Source organism: Vespula vulgaris, chromosome 13 (genome assembly GCF_905475345.1).
Source record: "Vespula vulgaris chromosome 13, iyVesVulg1.1, whole genome shotgun sequence".
Lineage (NCBI taxonomy): Eukaryota > Metazoa > Arthropoda > Insecta > Hymenoptera > Vespidae > Vespula > Vespula vulgaris.
The window spans coordinates 5,198,082-5,217,549 of NC_066598.1; the positions used below are offsets into that span (position 1 = coordinate 5,198,082).

General features: G+C 25.6%; 1 protein-coding gene and 1 long non-coding RNA gene across 5 annotated transcripts; one reads left to right on the forward strand and one right to left on the reverse strand.

Moving 5' to 3' along the window:
* Positions 1-9,495: 9,495 nt before the first annotated feature.
* LOC127068549 (uncharacterized) lies at positions 9,496-15,179 on the reverse strand. Of its 3 annotated transcripts, none has more exons than XR_007782965.1 (4): positions 14,999-15,179; positions 13,457-14,916; positions 12,227-13,369; positions 9,496-12,134 (listed from the first exon to the last, which is right to left on the reverse strand). It is a non-coding gene; the product is annotated as an uncharacterized LOC127068549 (long non-coding RNA). The 3 variants fall into 3 exon arrangements; XR_007782966.1 differs by lacking the exon at positions 14,999-15,179 and having other exon boundaries at positions 9,496-11,790; positions 11,867-12,134; positions 13,457-14,912; XR_007782964.1 differs by having other exon boundaries at positions 12,227-12,875; positions 14,782-15,161.
* Positions 15,180-15,184: 5 nt separating this feature from the next.
* On the forward strand, positions 15,185-18,904 carry LOC127068546 (inhibitor of nuclear factor kappa-B kinase subunit alpha-like). Of its 2 annotated transcripts, XM_051004837.1 has the most exons (12): positions 15,185-15,554; positions 15,689-15,888; positions 15,957-16,115; positions 16,190-16,407; positions 16,471-16,575; positions 16,678-16,816; positions 16,959-17,144; positions 17,211-17,422; positions 17,512-17,793; positions 17,895-18,041; positions 18,164-18,379; positions 18,455-18,904. In XM_051004837.1, exons 1-12 carry the CDS (start codon positions 15,449-15,451, stop codon positions 18,516-18,518), a joined length of 2,034 nt encoding a protein of 677 aa, XP_050860794.1. In that variant the 5' UTR covers positions 15,185-15,448; the 3' UTR covers positions 18,519-18,904. The 2 variants fall into 2 exon arrangements, with proteins under 2 accessions (XP_050860794.1, XP_050860795.1); XM_051004838.1 differs by lacking the exon at positions 16,471-16,575.
* The last annotated feature ends 564 nt before the right edge of the window (positions 18,905-19,468 follow it).

Sequence of the window (19,468 nt, forward strand, 5' to 3'; positions counted from 1 at the left end):
TTCTTAAAATCAAAAGGAATTATTCACGAGAAATCAGCCCCGTAACATTCCTCAACGGAATGATTGAGCTAAGTGAAATGCAAACTCTTGTTGAAAGTGCAAGATCGCGAGAAATTAACAAGAACTGATGTTCCAGTATCAACCAGAATCCCATTATATTTGTACAAAATGTAAAGCATAAAATTTCTAGTGCTCGGATACATCATGTATTTACGAATCGGTATTACATAAGCTACATCCTAATCAAGAATTACATAAAATGAAATGCCATTTAACCGGGACGATCTTAACAAATTAGAAGCAGTTGCCAAATACAATGAAAAAAAAACTAAAATCCACAGAACTAAAATATGTTAAAAGCAATACTTTAGTTCTGGTACAAAAGGAGAAAAGACAAAAGAATTATCACACGTTTGACCACTTGGAATAATACGTGAATAATTCCAGTAAAATGATTTTACGAGATGGTATTGAATTTAGCATCAAAAAACCAAATATCATTATAAACTATATAAAATATATAGGTGGTGTTGATTGAGTGGATCAATATACCTTCATATATTGTTCTTCAGGAAAGTTTTCGAAATAATGGTTGAAGCTATTTTTTTAGAATTTAGAAGTATGTTCAATTAATTTTTACATTGTTTATAAATTAGAGAAAATATACAGGAACGAATGACTCATCTGCAATATATAAAAATTTTGGTTGGTCAATTAAGAGGAGATTTTCGTTAGACTCGTGATCAAGATTGTATTTCGATCCCAAGTGTCAATGAAATTCGCTTAAATAGAAAGTTGCATGTTATTCTAATAGGTGTTAAGAAAGATTATAAAGTTTGCTCTAAACAAAATGTTCTCCGTAAAAAGCATGAAACAACATATTACTGCGATACATGCTTTAACAAACTGAAGATGCATATTAGTGATTGCTTTATAGAATATCACACAAAGAATAAATAAAGAGCATAATAATTAACAAATTTTGTTTTTAAAAATTTAATAATATATAAAACATTAAAATATATAATTTTTATAGATTTATTCCTATATAAAATCATTTTAAATTAAGTGTAGGAAACATGCTAAATATTCACAAAATCGCCTCGAGTTTTTGGTTTCTTTAGTGGAAAAGTTGTCGAGTGCAAAGAATTAATGCATTTCAGAAAAATAACACATGGATACTTGAAAAACTGCCGAAAAATGAAACAACTGGAGCTAGTATTAGGTTTATACTAGAAAACTGAACATAAACAGCGATATAAATCTATATCATGAAAGACATATCACTCAACATAAAGAAATTGATTTTTATGAAACTTTCACACCAATTATTAGATATGAGCTTATTAAAATACTTTTAGCTATTACAGCAAAAGATGATTTGGAATTATTGGAAATAGCTTAATTTGACATTAAAACTGCATTTTTTCACAGTGAGATGAAAGAGAGAATATTTATAAAACAGTCACAAGAATTTGTTCATAAAGTTAACCCACAAGGAATCTGTAGGTTCAGAAAAAGTCTATATGACCTTAAACAGTCATTGTGATGTTGAAACTTAAAATTTATTAATTTTTAAAACACTTTGGCTTTTATCGAAGGGATTGACAACTACATCTTTGTGGATGAAATAAATAAAACAGTAGTTATTTTTGCTTTGTATATAAATGAGGAATTAATATTATCTAAATCAAAAGAAGTAATAAATTCAGTTTTAGCAAAATTGCAGAATAATTTAGAGCAGAATAATTACAATTGAAGATTGTAAGCAATTTATCGGTATGGAAATTTAACGCTATTGTAAAAATGGACTTATCAAAATAAATAGGGATAGTAAAAATAAATAAAAATATTAAAAAATTGCTTGCTAGATTTCAAATGGAAGATGCAAAACTCGTAAGTGGACTCTTAGAATTCGGATAAAATCTAATGAAAAATGAAAATGTAAAAATCTATAATATACCATATTATGAAACAATCAGCTTATTATTCTTTGCAACTAGAATTACAAGACAAGATTTCGAATTTGCAGTTAATAAAATAAGCCAATTTTTAAAATGAACAAGAACATTGGAAATCTGTGAAAAGAATTTTAAAATATTAAAAGAGAACAGCAGATCATGTTATTGTTTATGGAAATAATGGAAGTCATAATAAATTAAGTGACTTCATAAATGCAGATTACACAGGATATACAATAACCCATAAATCAATAATACGTTTTGTGACCTTGGAGCAGTTTCATGATCTATCTAAAAGCTATATATCAAAAAATAGTCACACTTTTATCTACAGAAACAAAATAGCTTGCATAATCAAGGATTCAGGAGAATGTATAGTGAAAACAATTTTGTTTAGAAATAGATCTGTAATATGGAAAAGTGCATGTGGATAATCAACCATTAAGCTTGCGAGCAATCCAAACTTTTATAAAAGAAAATAACATATTGAAATCTGCTATCACTTCCTTCGTGATATCTATGAATGAGATAGTATTGGCATATATTATGTAGTAATATTAATATAGTAAGAGAGTGTTTTGTAAAGTTCTGGATTGTTAACATGGTATGTTGTTGGCACTGGATCCACTATGTTCATAGAAATTTTGTCAAAGGTTTTGTCTATTGTGTTAATGAGAATCATTGCCTAATTTATTTTCAATTTAACAAACTTTCTGGTATAACTTTTACAATTTTATATGTATGTTTTTACACCTGTTTTAAGATTAGAGTAATATTTTTAGTAATATTTTTGTTTAATACATGCACAAGTTTTGGTTTCTTTTTACGAAAAAGAATAAAGTTTTAGTTTCACTTTTATGATCTCCTATCCAATCGTATAGTTGTAGTGAATGATCTGGATCTTTTCGGTTTTCTTGGGTATTGTTATTTCGTTTTTTAACATAATGATTTAAATTTAACTGTCCAAGAAAATCTAAATGGAACTGTTTTCTTATATTGTCCCATGAATTGGTTTAAAGTTGTAGTGCCGCGTTGAGGGTCTTAAGTTGTATAGCGACCGATATTCTGTCCTTGACAGAATTAATGATCTCGAATTCGTAGAAACAAGCTCCCAACCTGTTTTTCCGTAAATTCCTGTATGTGATTATATCTATTTCTATCTGCGTTTGCTCGAATTCTGACAGTAGAGGTATTGAAAAATAGAAACGATATGGCCTCTGTGTCTCATCCTAAATTTTTGATTAATTATCTTTCAGAATCTTATATGTTTCTCCCCCTGTCTGTGACCAGTAAATGGTGGAAGTCCCATATCTAAATAAATTAGTTTTACGTCAGTGAAAGTGTTAGCGATTCAAGAGTTTCTTAAATGACCGATGCCTTAAACAGATCCTATGTTCCTTACATACTTTATTCCTTACATACATGATTTTTGTTTAAGAACTCAAATAGGAGAGCTGCTTTATTAATTGGAAATTGTCAACATATTCTTAACAATATATCCATCTGAAAAATAATTATTTTAAAGGCGGCTAATAATTTATTTAAAATGTATCAGTATTCTAAAATCCTTTTTTAAAGACACAGTGAAAACAAAAAAAATATATATATAAAAAGACGGATGTTTATATTAATAAAAAAGTGAATGTGACTGTGACTTTAAAAGTGATGAGTTCTCAGAAAATTTATTTCTCAGAAAAGAAATAAATATATTTTAACAATGTAGAATTAACTTAATAAATTCTCGATAGCAGAACATTTAGAAAATATTATTTCGATACGAAAACGGACGCGCTCATAGTAAATCTTATTTGTAAATTCGTAATACTGTATTCTATTCTAACAGATCAGGTTATGAACTTTTTAAGCTCAGTGATAAAAATTGTTTCTCAGAAATTAAAAATTAAACAATAAGAGACTACGGTGTTCCACTCATAATCGAATTGGTTTCTGCAAAGATTTCATCATGTGCTTATTGAATATCATTGAAGGGATATCGATAAATATGACAACAATTTCGCTGTTGCATACTAGAAGTTGTGATCTTCCGACATATGTTCCTAACTCTATAGAAGTGTATATTTATCTTCTCCAATTGACTGAGTATGAACGTGTACACGTATAATAATATCGTGTGGAGTTGGTGCAGGACTTGGTTGTAAGACTTAGCGCAGCAGAAGTTACATATCAGACTTATAAAAACTAAATAAAATCGGAAAGTAATTGAGCCAAAAATTGTTTCAAAAGTACATAAAAAAATAACTGCGCTGCTGAAGACGCGATGCTCCCTCTTTTATATAAATAAGTTGTTTATTTAACCTATACAAATGAATTCTCTCATCACATAAGCAAAGGAGAGGTAACCTTAACATTGGCTGAGTAACAAAATCAGGTTCATTCAGATTCCATACTTTTATACTTTTGAGAAAAAATGATACAAAGTGTATACTGGCAGAAATTAAAATTACTCCATCTACCTTACAGAAAAATAATTTTGAGATCCTTTAGCAAGTCTTACTGAAGATTAATTCTGATAATGAATTTTAATTCTCTAAACTTTTGCAAATGAAATAAATTTATTTAAAAGTTATAATATGTGACTAGATGAATTTTAATTCTTAAAACTGATCGATCGACGAATTTGTAAAACTATATGTATATCGCCTGAAATTGGATTTTCTATATATATGATGGACACGAGAAGGTGGTTAACATATGCGGTTAGTGATAATAAAAATAACTTCCTATACAGTAGGCACAAAGAAATTATCTTTTCAATTCTTTATTCTTTTTCGTAATCTGAATGGTATCTTGACATTTCTTTAATTAATAAGATGAATCAGGAAGTGAAAAAATTATCTTCTTAATTTTCTTGATAGGCATATTGTCCTCTTTATTTTTTGGGGCTTTCTTTCCGTAATCCAATGATGATTCCTTTTCCAGGTGTTAGATTAGATGCTTTATCAATTATAAAGTGTCAATATGTCTTTGTTAAATTATCAATTTGAAAGATAATTATTTACCAAAGCAATCAGTAATTTATTTAAAGTATATGATTATCTTAATCTTTGAAGAAGACGGTAAAAACAAAAAATTTATATACAAAAAAACCGATACTTATATGCATAAAAAAATGGATATCACATGTCTTTGACAAGATCTATCTAATCATGCATATTGTCTTTTCGCTATATATATATATATAGGTATATGAAGAATGGTTCTAGACTTGATCTATAGTTACTTACATAAAAGAATCCAAACTGTTTAAATAGATGATACACTAAGTGTTGAATTAATTTTTAAATATAAGTAACATCAGCATGCTATACTGAATCCGTTACTATTATCGAATGATAGTCCTAATTAAAAGAGTATAAGGCTATAATAGTCTTAATTAATTTTTGTCTTAAAAACATTTCTATCTTTTATAATTTGGACTGTACTTAAGCAGCAAAAAAAAGTATGTAATACATGCCTATATATGTTCTACTATTTTCAAAATATCATAATTTTCTGAATTTGCGGGTTGTGAGTCTTTTATTGTTAGTATCAATCTATTATAATGGGTTATAGCCATTGCTGGAAATTTCGAATACTACGGTGAATTGAAAACCACGATAATTTACTTCGTAGTATTAAATTCAAAGAGTCTTTCATCAGATTATAATCGAACTTAGATACAGACGGTGACTCAAAAAGAGACATCCAATTTCAATGGACAACTTGAAAGATTTACGCCGAAAGAGATTACGAATCTTCTCGTGTCAACTACAGTAAAGTTAGAACGTGGTGAGATTAATAATTACCACCAAAACGTCGCTCAAATCAGCTATTTTTTAACTAATCAAAAGAAAAGTTAACTAACGAAAATAACCAAACACAAAACACAATAAGAAAATATTCGCATTCACAGCTCTTATCAATTTATTTCAATTTTTATAATATTTAATCAAGAATGTAAGAATAGTTTTACATTTGCTATTGTCAATTTTAGCTAACATTCATCTAGATTGTATTTATAATTTTGCTTCAAAAAATTTTGCCTTTGTTATTTATAAAATTAATAGAGAATTTATACAATCGCCATTATAATATTGAAAAATAGTTAACATGGGACTGCTGACTGTAGAAAATTAATATTTCAAGTAATATCTAATACTGGTTGAATTTTATTCTTTTGCAAATCAGATGTAGTTATTTTATTTTAACACTTTAGAAGACGATTTTTTAAATCAAGATTTAACATATACTTATATGCAATTAATTTTATTATATCATTGTAAAATATTATTTAAACAAATTGAGAATAAATATTGATTTTTGCAAATAGATTATTTAGAAAGAATTTAAATTATTTGTATGTGAAGAAAATCTATAAAAACAATGAAAAAGAAGAAGATAATAAATATAAATATAATATTTATATTGACAAGATAGAAAAAACGGATACAAAATTAAATAATGAGAATGTTGAATATATTCAGAAGTTATAAATGAAACAATAGATGCATATTTGTCTAACATGCGGAGACAAATTGTACTTTCATAATATGAAACAAAATAGAACGTTTCTAAGCATCGAAAGTATGATGTGTAATAACGAGCATTTGTCTATCTTCGATAATCTTCCCATACGATTACTCTCCAATAATTTATATATTCAATAATGTTATTAATTATTTAAACAATATATAATGTATACGATGTATAATAAACTAATATTTAAACAAAAATATATTCACTTAAACATTATACAGCTTGTAATATGTGTTAAATATCAAATAATTCTAATTTAATATTTCAATTCACTTATATTTCGAACAAGGGGTCGTTGCCTACATCTAATATCAAGAAAAACGAATGCTTGATTGATTTTGATAATTATCGAAATAGTTTTGTTTGGTAGTCCAACGAATAAACATCGAAATTCTTCCACTTTATACAGGCAAACTTAAACAATTTATAATGTTGGTCATTTTTTAATTATTTAAATAATATATAGTAGGCGAACTATAATAATATTTAACTAATATTTAACTAATATTTAAACAAAACTATATTCGCTTAAACAAAACATAGCTTGTAACACGCGATAAATATAAAAGAATCTTAATGTAAAATTCCTATATTTCAATGTAATATAATAAACTAATATTTAAGTAATGGCATATTTATTTAAACATTTCGTAGCTTGAAACATGCATTAAATATAAAATAGAATTACATTAATATTTAAATAGGGTTAAAATTTGACTGCGTGTTCGTTGTTTATTTATGTCAACAAAAACCAGCTTTTTATTGACTTTTACTGTTATCAAAACAGTTTTCTTTTGGATTTCGACACATAAAAGTCGAAGCAATCACTTTCGAAATGGTTAAGCTTAAATAAATCATTCTTTTGAGTATTTTAAAACGAGTTAAGTAATCTTTAACGCACGCTTATAGTTACAAATACGATTTCATATTATAATATTGGTATTAATAATTTTTCTGTTTTAAAACATCATTGCAATTGCGCGCAAAGCAATGATGTAATCGAGTATTTATATCGCTAAAATCGCGAAGTAGAAGCAGTTTGGTCGTTCTTGTTTGGCGATTTAAACAAGTAAACTTGCATTGACTGCGTACAATGCGTTAGAGTTAATGTTCGTTCGCGAAGTTTTTTGCTTTTTTAATTTATTTTAAATTCCACAGAATTTATAGAAGACAGTAGAATTTTGCGAATTAATTTTAGTTATTATTCATTAAAAAATAACTACTGCGTATTACAGTCAGTGCATTATTGAAGAAGATCTCAACTTGCAGCAATATCGACTTAACACATTTTCAACCACCTACGGATTATCCACCCTTAATTTCGACCTAAATCACTTAGCAGAACTATTTAAGTAGTAAGTGAATTTTTATTCTCTGATCACTCAATCATATCGAGGATGAAAGATCCAAATCAGCATGAATGATTAATTCTAATCAATTAGTATAAAAGCATTAAGTTACCGTGAATAAATTTCTTCAGAGATATACAGGTAAATAGTTATTTATTTTTTGATTTATTTATTAGATCAGGACAGGGTCTTTTTGTTTCGCGTTTATAATTATTTGTAATTTGAATATCCGAATTTTTTCTTGCGGAAATAGTAAAAAATCGGTATTAACAAATTCTAATAAAGAATAAGTAAGAAGACATTCGTGATAGATAATCTCTGGATTACACAAGAATTTACATTTTTTTCTAATAATTAGAATTATCATATCATATCATAAGAAAGAGCGTCCAAAGATTTTTTATTATATCTTTAACTAAAAATTAATCACATATTTAATCCATTTTTTTGGTTAAATAAAAGAAATCAATAGAGTCATTGCTTTTGAATGAAAAATGTCGAATAGAGTCATTGATAAAAGATAAAGATTTGTAGAATCCAGCCAGTAGACCCGATTTTTAGCTCAAGATTACAATTAATATATTAATTCCTATTTCTCTATTTCTCGTTCGAAAAGATAGTAATCAGTTTCTGCCTAGGTATGTTAAAGTTTTCTCTTTTATTTTAGAATTTAAAATAAGATTTCCTTATTACACTTTTTGAATGATCAATTAAGCTAGAGCACAAAACAAAGGAAGCTATATGCCAAAAAGGCCCCCACAAATCGTGGCTTAAAACGTTCACGCCGGTGCTTGTTTTTGCGTTTCTTTCTGGGGGGGGGGGGGTGGCTCTCATATTAATGCTTTTCTTCATCCTACTTTTTTTCGATTAATATACGTTAAATTCCCATTATTGAAATTTTAACTATATCGCAATTTGTTGTAGTTACTAAACGAACTAAATTTTTGATGATACGCTCACACTGACGGAAAATTCAAGCGTATATAAGATTCGAGCGCAAGCCATCGGTGATACGCGCCAGCGTAAACGTGTAAGAGGGCATCTATAGGCTGTTGAGTTATTTTCGTTTTCTAGAGCTTTCATGAATGGCTCTTAGTTATATTTTAATTTTACCATGCTATCACTTAAAATACTTTTATGAGGATGGGTATAAAAATAAATTTGGAAACTTAAAAATTTCGTCTCCGTCTCAACATTACCATATATAAGCGAATAAGATTATTTCATATTTTATGCATTTTTATTATTAAAATGAAGACATAAATGTTGAACTTCTCTTTTCTAAAGTTCAATTAAATTTATAATTTTATTATAATAAAATCGAGTCCTATATTAAAGTTATAGCTATAAAATATATAAGATATGGTAATTGTGGGGACTACTGAAATTACACTGAATAAAGATACACATTATTTGCATGTCATTTGTCACGCATTACGGGAAAATAGTACTTGTTTAGATTAGGATTACCAATTTTTTATTTTCTTTCATATACAGACATTTTTTTCTTCCTCTGTTTCTTTCTTTTCTACAAAGTAAAATAAAATAGAATAATTAAAATAGAGTCATTAAATTAGGGCTTTCCAAAATTACGAAGGATAGGATATAACAATTGCGAAGAACTGGAACTGCATTGAGTAAAGATGAGATAAAATAAACATACTTTAATATATATCATATTCTTTACTTCTACAGAGTTTATGGGAATGTGATTAAGGTTTACAAATTTTCCATTTCTAATAGAGATAATTTCAAAGTATATGGAGTAATGGAGTATGTCAAGTTAAAGATATTTGAAAATGACATTTACAGGAACATAGATTTATTCATCATAGTCGTAAGTCACAAAAACGATAATCAACTGTTTAGATATAAGAAATAAAGCACGTGATATAATGGATTTAAGAATAACCGCGTTGAATACATAGAGGTTTAAAAATTTAACCATGAGAACATAAAACCTTTCGATAATATGAAATGCGGAACAACCCTTTATTATTTATCCATTAGATAAATAGATTTCGTGATACTATCGATTTAAAATTAAATTGATTTAATTTATCATTTTAATTTAAAATTAAATAAAATTTGAATTATTTAAATTCAATTTTTATTTTACTCTAAATTAGTTGATTATTTTCATTTACATCGATACAAGAAAAAAAAAACTAATGGTCTCGACCTACAATTCAATTACAAATCTTTACCAAAAATTTCTTTATCAAAAATGTGAAAAATAATATTTATGCCAATTATGAGAATAAACGTAATTCTTGACCGATTTTGATAAATAAGATCTTATTTTAAATAGAATGGTTTAATTCAAGACCCTGCTTTTCGAATTTTTGAAAAAGCTTTATATTTATGTATAAAATATTCTTGAAAACATACCATTTTTTAACACGATTTTTTTCAAAGAAAATAAAGCTTTTTCAAAAATTCGATGAAGTAAGATCCTAGATTAAATTTTCGTCTTTAAATCGTTCATCAAAACTAGTTAACAAAATTAGCCTGTTCTGATTTTTAGTATAAATCATTATAAAACCAAAGATGATGAATAGCCTTAATATCTTTCTTCAAATTTTGAAATAAATAAAGAATTTCATTAAGAAATAACTAAACAATTTTAATATTTACAAGTCTTTTTCGTAAATCAAATATTCAGATAGATTGGACAAGATAAATGTAAAAATAACTTTTTTTCATAGATTTTCCATGCTTAATTTTCAATTCACTACCATTTTGCAAAGAAAATTGATTTCAAAAATCAGTTATCGTCATTGACTTATATTTATTAATTAATTTGAATAGTCCATTTAGTTTTTAATTGGACCAAAAAAATTTGCAAAAAAAAAACTCATATTTTTTTGTTTTTCGATATTCTCGAATAATTTTTTTTTAATGTTCTCAATACATATACATTAAGTAAAAACAAATTTATTTCATCTCCGTCAATCGTTTATAAAAAAATTTTTTAATTTTAATCTTTTTTCAAAGCCTCTAATAGGACATCTCATTCTTGAGATAGAAACCATCAATGACATAGCAATAATAGTATAATAGTAGTAGTCACTTTTACTGTGTAATCTGTTCTCTACTCTTCTTTCTGCTACTATTTTATTTATTCTGCTAGTCTTTAATTTTTATCCGAATTTTTATTTCTTTTTCTTAATTTCTTACTTTTTTCCATGTTTCTTCCAACATTCTTTAACTATTCCACTATTAAAAACCATAAAAATAATTTATTTTCAAAAAAATGTTCTTCGAACAGCAAAACGTAATGACATAAGTTGTATGCTAACATACTACACACTTCTAACAAATATTATTTACCCAGTCCTACATTCATTTTTTTGTTAAAATCATCCTTGAAGATACTTTTTTTTTTATTAAGACATTCATTTTCTTCAATAACTTTTATACATGTTTAATTTGTTCATTCTTTAACTTCTTGAACTTATTCAATCATTTGTTTCTTCGTTTACTCTTTTTATTTTTGTTTTGCAGAATACCATAGTTTTGAATTAGTTGGTGCCAAGAATTCATTTAATGTCTTCATTATTTTATGTTTCATCAATCACTTATTTCTCTATATTTGGCTATCAAATTATCATGTTAATGATACAACATAGTTCTTTTCTCTTTCATGCCCAAAATGAATATAATGAAGAGAGTATTTTTAATTAGGTATCCTTGTCTCATTTCATTTATTTTCCGAAAACCTTCTAACAGGTTTCTATTCATAATCACTAATAGTTTGTTATCATCTTTAAGTATGTTTCTTTACCCACATAGATTTCCTTTATTATTTCAATTAATCTTGTTTATCTCTTCTACATTCCTACTTCTTTTTTTATTATATATTGCAGGATATAAATATTATCTATTATGGATTCGATTTTTCTAACTGAATTTTCTTGTTTTCTATCCCTTTGTCAAATCTCCTTTAACATAAGTGCATAGATCTTACGTGCATTGCTTAGAAAAATAATATCTCTATAGTTATTTGAATTACCCTACTTGAATTTATTATGTAAAGATAAGCTAATTCCTTCTCTTCATTTTTGCAGAAAGCCTTCTTTCTCTATTCTAGACTTTTGTAATCAATTTCTTTAATTTTTTCTTATTGAAATACTGTAGAAAATCCATATCTTATTTGTAATCTAGTTTTTTTATGTAAACGTCGATTACTCCTTCTGTTAATTCTATTTCATCCTTATTATATGCCTTCTACTTTTCTATTTTCTATAACTCTTCTCAAAAGTTGCATAAAATAATCTTCATTATTCTGAAATAAACAAGCTATTTATTATAACCTTCTTCATATCTTTACTAATTACTTTTATGATTTCACTTAATTTTACATATTGACCGCCATACCAAATTTAAATGATGTTTTCAGGGCTGCATGAGAATTTTCAATATTCTAAACATATAATGACAAAGTAATAAGAAACATTTAAAGTACTGCAGTCACTAATAACCATCATGGCTCCGTTAAGGAAATAATCTTCGGTCATAGATGACCAACATGACATTCAATGTATTAACATCTCATTCTTATACTACCAATCTTCCTATTTCTCCCACAAACTCTCTTTTCTTCTTTCTTTTTACTTCTTCCCTTATCATCTGTATTTCTATAATATGTATCTTTGGAAAAACAAAAGAAATAAGAAAATTATAAAACTGATTATATGTATAAAATAAAAAAGTCGTAATATCTTGAGAAAAAACGTGATGAAATTTAAAATAGCAACTTTTATAATAACAGTTGAAATCAATCATTTTAACTAATTGGTAAATTCAATATTAATTTCTTGATTTTCCTTTTATTTTCCTTTCTTTTATTTATTCTCTCTAGCGTTTTATTTTCTATTTCACTCTCCATCTTTTTCACATTATTTTTCTCCGCATTAAGGCAATTTTTCATTTTTTAACCTCTTCCCTATTTTTTCATTTACACCATCACCACCTGTTTCTTGTTCTTTTCCTGTTTCTTAACATCTTCTATTGTACCATGTTTGTCCTAAAAATTAATTTATTTTTATTCCTCTATTTTTCCAAAGATTTATGCACTTCTTTATCATCTTTTCATATTTCTTTTACTTTTTAAACCTTTTTCCCTCTGCCTCCCTAGTTTTTTCGTTACTATATCTACTTTTTACCTAGTAAGAAAACTTACTTTCCATTCTATTCTTTATTCTTTCAACACTAAAAATCATCTCTATGAATATATTTTCATATTTCTATTACAAATTTGTATTTCTTATTTCTTTCTTTTCTTTTCCTTTCCTATGTGAACTTATTAAAACAATTGTTTTTCTTCTAAATATACCTCTTTTATCATTTTCCCTTATTTTTACATTTTACAGATTCTTATAACAAATTACTATAGGTATAATTAATCCTCTTATATTTGTAATTTTTCTATTTTTAGAAGTCCTTTCCAATTTGTTACAAAGTAGTTAATTATTGATATTCTTTTCATTTCTATATACTTTTATTCTTTATCTATCTTTTCTTTAAAATATTAATTATGCATATATAAAATTACAAGTGAAAAGTAATATTTTTACTTGAGCAAAAATAGTATACGCAGAAACATACCTGGTAAAAAATCAGTATGTCAATGGATTAAATTGATTAACTCCATCTTTGATCATTTTTCTAACTTGAATACCAAAAAACATGCATAAGTATTCAATTAAATATAAATAAATAAATTATTTTGATAGTATCTATTCATCACCTTAATATGGTAAAAATTTTGGTTTTTACTGAATAATAAATAACATTTCAGAAATTAATTTGATATATATGTTTTATATATTATATACATTAGATTATAAATATTATATATATTTAATTATAAATTTTGCAATTTTTATTTGTTCATATCATTCACAAAAAATTTTTTAAATCATTGTGCAAGTTTATTAATTTTTATTTTTTTTTTTTATTTTTATTTGATAGAGTTAATCATTTTGATTTCTAAAGATGGACTTCTAAGTCCATCTAACTTTTTCTTATGTTTTTCATCCTTCTCCAAATTTATAGTTGTTCTCATATTACATAAAAACTGCACTAAGTTCTGTTTTCTCTTTTTGATTTTAATAAATGTCCACCTATTGGTTTACTGTGCTTCAGTAATTCCGATAGTTAAATCTATATATTTCTAACCTCATCTTAATTACTTGAGATTAAAAGTATCTGTAAACTTATATACATTTTCTTTATTTTATCTATTATCTACATTCTATACACTATTTTTTATTTTTACTTGTTATTTTTTTTTCAACATGACATCTTTTCAAGTACGTAATTATAAGTCTCACAATTAATCCACTAGCACATTTTTATTTAAATTCTTAGTTGTAAATAATAATTGTATATAAATTGTATAAAATTAATAAATTAAAGTAAATAAAATTTGTAAAATTAAAATTAAAATTAAAATTGTGTGTGTTGTGTGTATGTATGTATTATGTATACACGGTATCTCAATAATTCTGCTACAAAGTGATCTTTCCGTTAGTTTTATTACTGATACGAGGAATTGCTGAAGGAACGAATTGTTCGATTCAAAGGGATAATTTAGATTAAATTGAAGGTTATGTGAAGATCATAAAATTATTGATCGTTAAATTCGTTTTGATTTATTATGTCTCAATGATGATAATATATAATTCTATTTTTTTTTTTTTAATTTTCTTGATAATCTTGAAATATTAAAAAGAATCATCTTAAGAAAGAATTTATTTACATCGTAATATATACTTCTTTGAAATAAACAATTCATTCCTTCGGAATTTTTTCGTATCATTCAAAATAACGGAGATATCGCTTTGTCATAGACTTACTGAATCACCCTATATGTGTATATATATTAATTAATATGTATATGTATTCATATTAAACAATTTAATACATACGATTTTATTTATCTGATTTGCGTTATAATATGTTTATTTATATAATTTCTATTATATATTAAAAAAATTAATCATGTAATTTTCTGTTTCTTTGATCTTGATGACATCAGAAGAATCTCGGTGTAGGTAACCATACTGTAGTTCGTTCAACAAGACGAGTCAGCAAATATAAACAAATGTACGTAATCGGATATGATTGGATCAAGAGCGTACTTACAATCTTCAGATATTACAACATTTTTTCGACAGAAAACCTATGAAAATTCACTCCTGTATTCAACACTATCATTCGCCAACCAATAGCTGGTGTCCCGTTCATTTTTCACACTTTTAGTACATAATTATTTCATTTGCATCTCCTAACTCATTTCGTTGAACAAGCCATAGATGGCGATTTTCTTTGCAGTGCATATACGCTACTGATACGCTGTGATACAGTTTCGTTAAATATGTGTGCGTATGTTACTTATCAGTCCTACCTCTACCATTTAAAATTAAATAAATCCTAGATACATTACGGAAAAATGCAAAACAAATTTAATAATACAGCATCTCTTTTATTAAAAGTAGATAAAATCTTTTAAGGTTCGTTGCATAGGACTACAAAAATAATTGTTATATTTGCTTATTGCTTCTTATATATTGCTCATTACGAAAGTCAATAAAGATGACAATTGTCACACCCAAAAATTGGAATTATGAACGCATCTTAGGGACTGGAGGTTTTGGAATTGTAAAATTATGGGTTCATAAACCAACCGGCCGGAAACTGGGTAAATTAAATATATAAATAGTAAAAATATAATTGTATGTAACAAGTGTATTAAACTTATTTTGTATAATGTATTGTTAAATTTATAATTCGTCAAAAAAATTATAATATTTAATTTAGTAACTATTTTTTTAGCAATAAAACAATGTAAATGGAACGATACACAATTAACAGCAATACAAAAAGAGCGATGGACTAGAGAAGTTGAAATAATGAAACGCTTAACACATCCTAATATCGTAAAAGCAATACATATTCCATTTAAATTTCTAGATGAAGATAAAAGCATGCCTGTATTATGTATGGAATATTGTGCAATGGGTGATCTTAGAAAAGTAAATTTTGTATTACTTTTATATTCATAATATTTGTATATATCATACTTTAATTGTCTTACTGGCAGGTTTTAAACAAACCAGAGAATTGCTGCGGTATTAAAGAAACAGATATATTAAAAATAATAAGTGATATTTTATTGGCTGTAAAATATTTACACTTACATAATATTACTCATCGTGATTTAAAACCAGAAAATATAGTTTTACAAGCTGTAAAAGGCACAGTAAGAATGTATTATTTATTCTTGTAAAAGAAATGTTTGTAAAACTTTTCTATAATATTTAAAATATTTTATAGATTTTATATAAATTAATAGACTTGGGATATGCTAAAGAAATTGGAGAGACAAGCACATCTGCATCCATAGTAGGTACATTGAATTATGTAGCCCCAGAACTTCTTTATAATGAGAAATATAGTTGTTCTGTTGATTATTGGAGCTTAGGAATACTTTTCTATGAAATAATTACTGGAAAGAGACCATTTTTACCACGTATGCCACATACAATAGAATGGTAAGTAGTATATTTACAAAATAAATATTGTTTATAAATCTATTCTATTAATAACTTATGCAGGATGAAAATTATTAAAAATAAATCCAATGATGATATATGTGCATATGAATGCGGAAAAAAAGTATTATTTAGACAAGATATAGAAGATCCAATAGATCTATCTAGGTAAATTCTATAAGAAAAAAAATTTGGTTTATTCGATATACAATTACAGAAGAATTTATTGGATATAACCTTTATTATGATTTATTTTATTTTATTTTATAGTTATATCAGATCTGTTATGGTAGAATGGTTTAAAGTTGTCCTTCAATGGGATCCTAAAAAACGGGGTAAACAATTAGATGTAAATGGAACACCTCAATTAGTAGTTTTTAAATTACTTGAACCAGCTCTATTGCAGAAGGTATTTTTAAGTAAGCAACAATTAAAAATATGAAATTTTTCTTTTTTGTACAGGTGCAAGTAATAGAATAGAATTTTTAGAAATTATTGTTTCTATACTTTACATGTTATTATTTACATGTTATTGTTTCTATATTTTACAGGTTTTATATGTGTATTGTATGTATTTATATAAGATAAATACATATATAATTGATAGCAACACTACTCTCTCAAATTTGCAATTTCTTATAGAGAAAGATACGAATATTTCAATAAATCAACAAATATTAACTGATTATTATGGAAATATTCTTCTTAATGATATACCCATTCTTGCACAAATTAATGTACGTATAATTATAACACAGTATATAAAATATTTTTATAATTTAAAAATAACTTCATTAATATAGAACCCAATGTTATTTGTCCTGAAAACTGGGGATATATTAATATATAATAAACCTATACTAAGTATACCTTATCTAGTACAAAAAATGATAGAACAATCAAAAAATGAATTAGGTTTTGAAGCATTAAATGATTATTATCGTGCGACCATATTCATGATGAAACAGGAGTTACATCTTTTCCAGTTATATATTTTTGCTTTATCTATAGAAGTGTAAGTTTTTATTGTTTATTCAATTGTTAAATACATATAGAAATTAAAACAATGCAATGATTTTATAATAAAAATTTATAACATTTCAGAGATTTAATAAATGCAAGACTTATTAAGTTTAGAAAATGTATGGAGAATACATTACAAAGTACAAATTTATTAGCTGTGGAAGTAACTTCTTGTCAAACCAATTATGTCAATCAAGAAATAAAAAAAGAGAAAATTAAAGCTTTGGAAGGAAATTCTAAGAAAGTAAATAAATTACTAACTGCTGCTAATCAAATACAGTTACAATTTACTAATTTAAATGAAGATAATAATGTATTACAGAACATTGTCCAAAAGATTTCAATAGAAGTTTTATATGAAATGTGAGTAATATATATCTCAATTTTAACGCCATATTCTTAAAGAAAAAAAGATTGATATTTACAGAATATTAATGAAATATTTTTAATAAATTTTCTTATAGATATAATAAAGCTTTAGATATATTTGAAACTTTTAAAGAGACCTTTAATCGTACTGGGACACCAACAAAAATGGTTAAAGCACTTGTTGAATTTATAAAACTACGAGAAGCACAATTTCGTGAAAACAAGATCATTGAACTTGCCAGGTATTATGTCTGTTTAAAAACATTTATTATTTTATTTGTACAATAATTAAGAACTATTTTTCTTATTGTATATAATATAATCATAATTTGTATTACTTTGTACATTAAGAATCTTTTTACAGTCAAATAAATAACCTGGAAAATGAGCTTTTTAAATTAGAAGGTTCATTCGATTCTGTAATAGTCATGACTAAAAAGTATCAAGAAGATTTGTATTCTATAATAAAGGAAGATTTGGATATGGAAGTTTCACCTAAAATTAATGAAATTACTGAGTCTAATAAATCTATAGAATGTCATGATAACTTAATATATGAAAATTTAGTAGTACGACATACGTGAGTTTATTTTACATTATTTTTTGTTAATACTAATTTTTTGCAATAATTTTATAAATTATATTTATTATATAGGATGGATAACCTTATGACAGAAATAAAAAAAATATATCAGGAGATAGTAAGTCTTGATCCATAAAATCAAAAATAAATTTTGAGATATATGATATATGCAAAATATAAATATCACTAGCATTGTTTCAATAACAAATATGTTATTGCATTTTAATTTCATATTATATTTGTACCAAAAAGTTGTATTCAGTTAACTTTTATTACAATTATTCTAGAAACATTAGGAAACTTTGGAAACATAATAGAATATACTTTTATGTTACCTATTTAATATTTATTTCTTTCTCAGTTCTAACGAATGTATGTATTGGTCTATTCAATTTATTCATTCTTTCTAACTCTAATAGAAGATTACTTGATATTGTTGAGATAGAAAAGAAATATATAATATATATATTTGTCATAATGGTTTGTAATCACTGTAGTATATTAAATATGGATCTTTTTTCTTTCTATGATTTTTTTTCCATAATATGTTTACCAGGAATAAATCCTAAGAACATGTATTAAATAAAAGATTATGATAGAAGAAATTGTGCTTCTATATAAAAAAAATATATATATATAAAAATAAAAAATATTAAAATAGATAAAGTTAATTTATTATTGGAAACTAGGATAAATTAAATGAGTTTTCTATCTAATTTATAGAAATAATTTTTAGTTCAAATATTTTTTCCAGAATTACCATAGAAGCAAGTAGTATAAAGAAATAAATATGGATGTAAAAAAAGTTTGGATGGCTGAATTGTTCAGAAATTATATAAAAATATATAGGAATTTTGGATAATCTTCTAGAATTGAAAATTCTTCAGTTATTCATCTTATTATGTATTTTAAAAGAACCTGATGTCTCCTTTTCTAGGCTCATTATCCTCATTTCCATAGAAGTACTGATATTTACTCAGAACTGAACCTATAAATGGATTAATGCACAATGCTCATGCAACAGATGATTGAATAAAAATTCTAATTTGATCTATTTTGATTACTGTATATATTTGTTAATTGTAG